This window comes from Solanum stenotomum, chromosome 7, assembly GCF_019186545.1.
Source record: "Solanum stenotomum isolate F172 chromosome 7, ASM1918654v1, whole genome shotgun sequence".
NCBI lineage: Eukaryota > Viridiplantae > Streptophyta > Magnoliopsida > Solanales > Solanaceae > Solanum > Solanum stenotomum.
In genome coordinates, this window is record NC_064288.1 from 53983658 (window position 1) to 53986405 (window position 2748).

The following is a 2748-nucleotide window of genomic DNA, read 5'->3' on the forward strand; positions in this document are numbered from 1 at the left end:
TATGTGCTGCACCTACTCAGCCACCCGACTCGTTAAACTATATATAACCAATATATATTCATTTGTTTCTTCGAGATCTTCATGATCCTCTTTCACAATATAATATTAAACTTTTTCGACCCATTCGCAATTCGATAAGCTTTTTGCTTCTTATTTAAATCCCCAATCAAATATATTTCTTTTTACAGCAAAACAAAAAACTCAACCATTCTTCATGCATATTTCTTTTTTCATACAATTTTCATTTTCATGGAGTTAGTTAACTCAATAACTCCTTTGAAATTAACTCAGTTTTTCATTATTTCCATCTTTTTCTCAAATTTTTTTCAAATTGAAGTTGAATCTGAGACACCCAATCAGTTTTTCAAAGGATTTAAAGCAAACCCAGATCCCCAAATTTCGAATTTTCAGCCTCTTCTTACTGATTCTACTGGAAATTATTCACTGAGTTTTCTTCGAGTTGAAGAAAATCAACTCAGTCTTGCTGTTATCCATGTTAAATCTTTCGAGTCGATATGGGTTGCTAATTTGACCCGTTTAGCTAAATGGGCTTACCCGACTGAGCTCTACTTCAATGGCAGCCTTGTTCTGTCTGATTCACGTTCAGGGGTATTTTGGTCAACTCACACTGATGGAGACCGTGTTTGGCTTTCAAATACATCGAATTTGCAAGTTCAGAAGGTTGATCATGGAGTGACGTCACCTTCTGTTTTATGGCAAAGTTTTGATTTTCCCTCAAATACCCTTGTGGAAAATCAAAATTTCACTAGTGCCATGACTTTAGTTTCATCAAATGGGCTTTATTCCATGAGATTGGGCTTTGATTTTTTCGGGTTGTATTTTAAAGGTGAATCGGGTTCGGGTTCGGATCCGGGTCGGATCTATTGGAGGCACAAGGCATTAGAAGCTAAAGCTGATGTGATGGAAGATCAAGGACATATTTATGTTGTGTTAAAGTCAAATGGTTTTTTGGGTATGTACCAAAATGAGTCAGTTCCAGTTGACGTTGAATCATTTAACAGCTTTCAACAACCCGTATTCGGTGTCCGTCGGGTCCGGGTCGAACCGGATGGTAACTTAAAAGGGTATTTTTGGGACGGGTCGAGTTGGGTATTGGACTATCAAGCGATAAAGGAGACATGTGAATTGCCTAGCCCCTGTGGGGCATACGGGCTCTGTCATCCAGGCAAGAGTTGTTCTTGCCTGGATAGCAGCACGGACTATAGTATCGGCGGGTGTGTCCCGCCGAACACTCAGGAGCCCCGCGATTTTTGCGGGGCCTCCTATGATCTTGATCACAAGAAGTACAAGGGGTTATCAAGAAATGGTGTTGAGTTGCCTAACACTGAGTTAATGGACTATCAACATATGGTTTCTTTTCAAGAATGTCAAAGTGCATGTGAAGGAAATTGTACATGTTGGGGTGTGGTGTACACTAACACATCTGGATTTTGCTACATACTAAATTACCCCATACTAAGTTTAGTAGGGGTGAGGGATGAATCCAAGATGGGGTTTTTCAAAATGAGGGAGGGTGTAGGAAAAGATAAGATGGGGATGGGGTTTGGGGTGGGCGTAGGGCTATTATGTGGGGCCATATTGGTATTAGGTGGGGTCATAGGTTTAGGGTATTATAGATATATCAAAAGAAAAAGAGAAAGAGGAGTTAGTGGTTATGTTGATGATGATGGAGTANAGGGTGTAGGAAAAGATAAGATGAGGTTGGGGTTTGGGGTGAGGGTAGGGTTATTATGTGGGGCCATATTGGTATTAGGTGGGGTCATAGGTTTAGGGTATTATAGATATATAAAAAGAAAAAGAGAAAGAGGAGTTAGTGGTTATGTTGATGATGATGGAGTAGTGGTTGGACCATATAAAGATTTGGGAAATGCAAGTTTTAGGTCAATTGAACTAATTGAAAGATGAGGTAAGGGATGACATCTTTTGAGATAGAGACCTAATCATCATACAATATAAAAAGTTTTACAATATGGTGGAAGTGGGACACATTTTGAGCTTTTGGCTAGTGGGGCCTACTTTTTATTATCATATTTCCTCTGTTCCATTTTACGCAATACTTTTCGGATTTTGACTCTCAAACAAGTTTATTTCTGACAGTAAGTTTTTTCATAGATCTTTTAAATATTTTTGAATTATTAAATATTGTGACTTAAAATACTTTTTACGTAGTTTACAAATATATAAATGTTATTTCAAAAAATTTAAAGATTCTATGTGCAAATTGCCGATCAAATTTAAATTGTTTGACTCTCAAAAAATGAAAAGTGTCAGATAACTTGGGATGGAGGGAGTTTTGGCAAGTGGGATCTACTTTTCACACATGTGGAGGTGCTTTTGGCAAAGGAAGAAGATTGATGTGGTCAAAGGACAAAAAGAAAGGCTAAATTTGGCAAAATGATATTGTATTATATTCTTGTAATTGGAGAAAGACTACTTTTAGATGTTTTTATATTATAGTTAGGACAATGACTTGCAAGTACTTATTTTCTTAGTGATCACTTTCTTATCTACATGACCAAAGTAGCCAAACTTTGTTGGAGCTTTGTAAGGAAATTAGGGTGTGATTTTCTTTATACAAATTATCTTCCATATTACATAGTTCTTTCTCCTTGGAGATATGTCACATTTGTCAATGTTTCAATGTTTTTTTTTCCTTAAGGTGTCACACTATTGGCTTTTATTATAATCTTCTTCTTCTTATTTTTAGATTAGCCTTATATCAGTTTA

At 36.8% G+C, this 2748-nt stretch overlaps 1 protein-coding gene across 1 annotated transcript; it reads left to right on the forward strand.

Annotated features, from left to right (window-relative positions):
• The first annotated feature begins 208 nt into the window (after positions 1 to 208).
• LOC125870496 (PAN domain-containing protein At5g03700) lies at positions 209 to 2531 on the forward strand. The gene is made up of 2 exons (XM_049550937.1): positions 209 to 1609; positions 1775 to 2531. The coding sequence occupies exons 1-2, from the start codon at positions 250 to 252 to the stop codon at positions 1924 to 1926; spliced, it is 1512 nt and encodes a 503-aa protein (XP_049406894.1). The 5' UTR covers positions 209 to 249; the 3' UTR covers positions 1927 to 2531.
• Positions 2532 to 2748: the final 217 nt, after the last annotated feature.

Excerpts from the sequence above, each read along its gene's own strand:
- LOC125870496 (XM_049550937.1), top strand. The coding sequence starts at position 250 with ATGGAGTTAGTTAACTCAATAACTCCTTTGAAATTAACTCAGTTTTTC. Across the intron at positions 1,610-1,774 it reads TGGGGCCATATTGGTATTAG|GTGGGGTCATAGGTTTAGGG; the intron begins GTGGGGTCATAG and ends TATTGGTATTAG.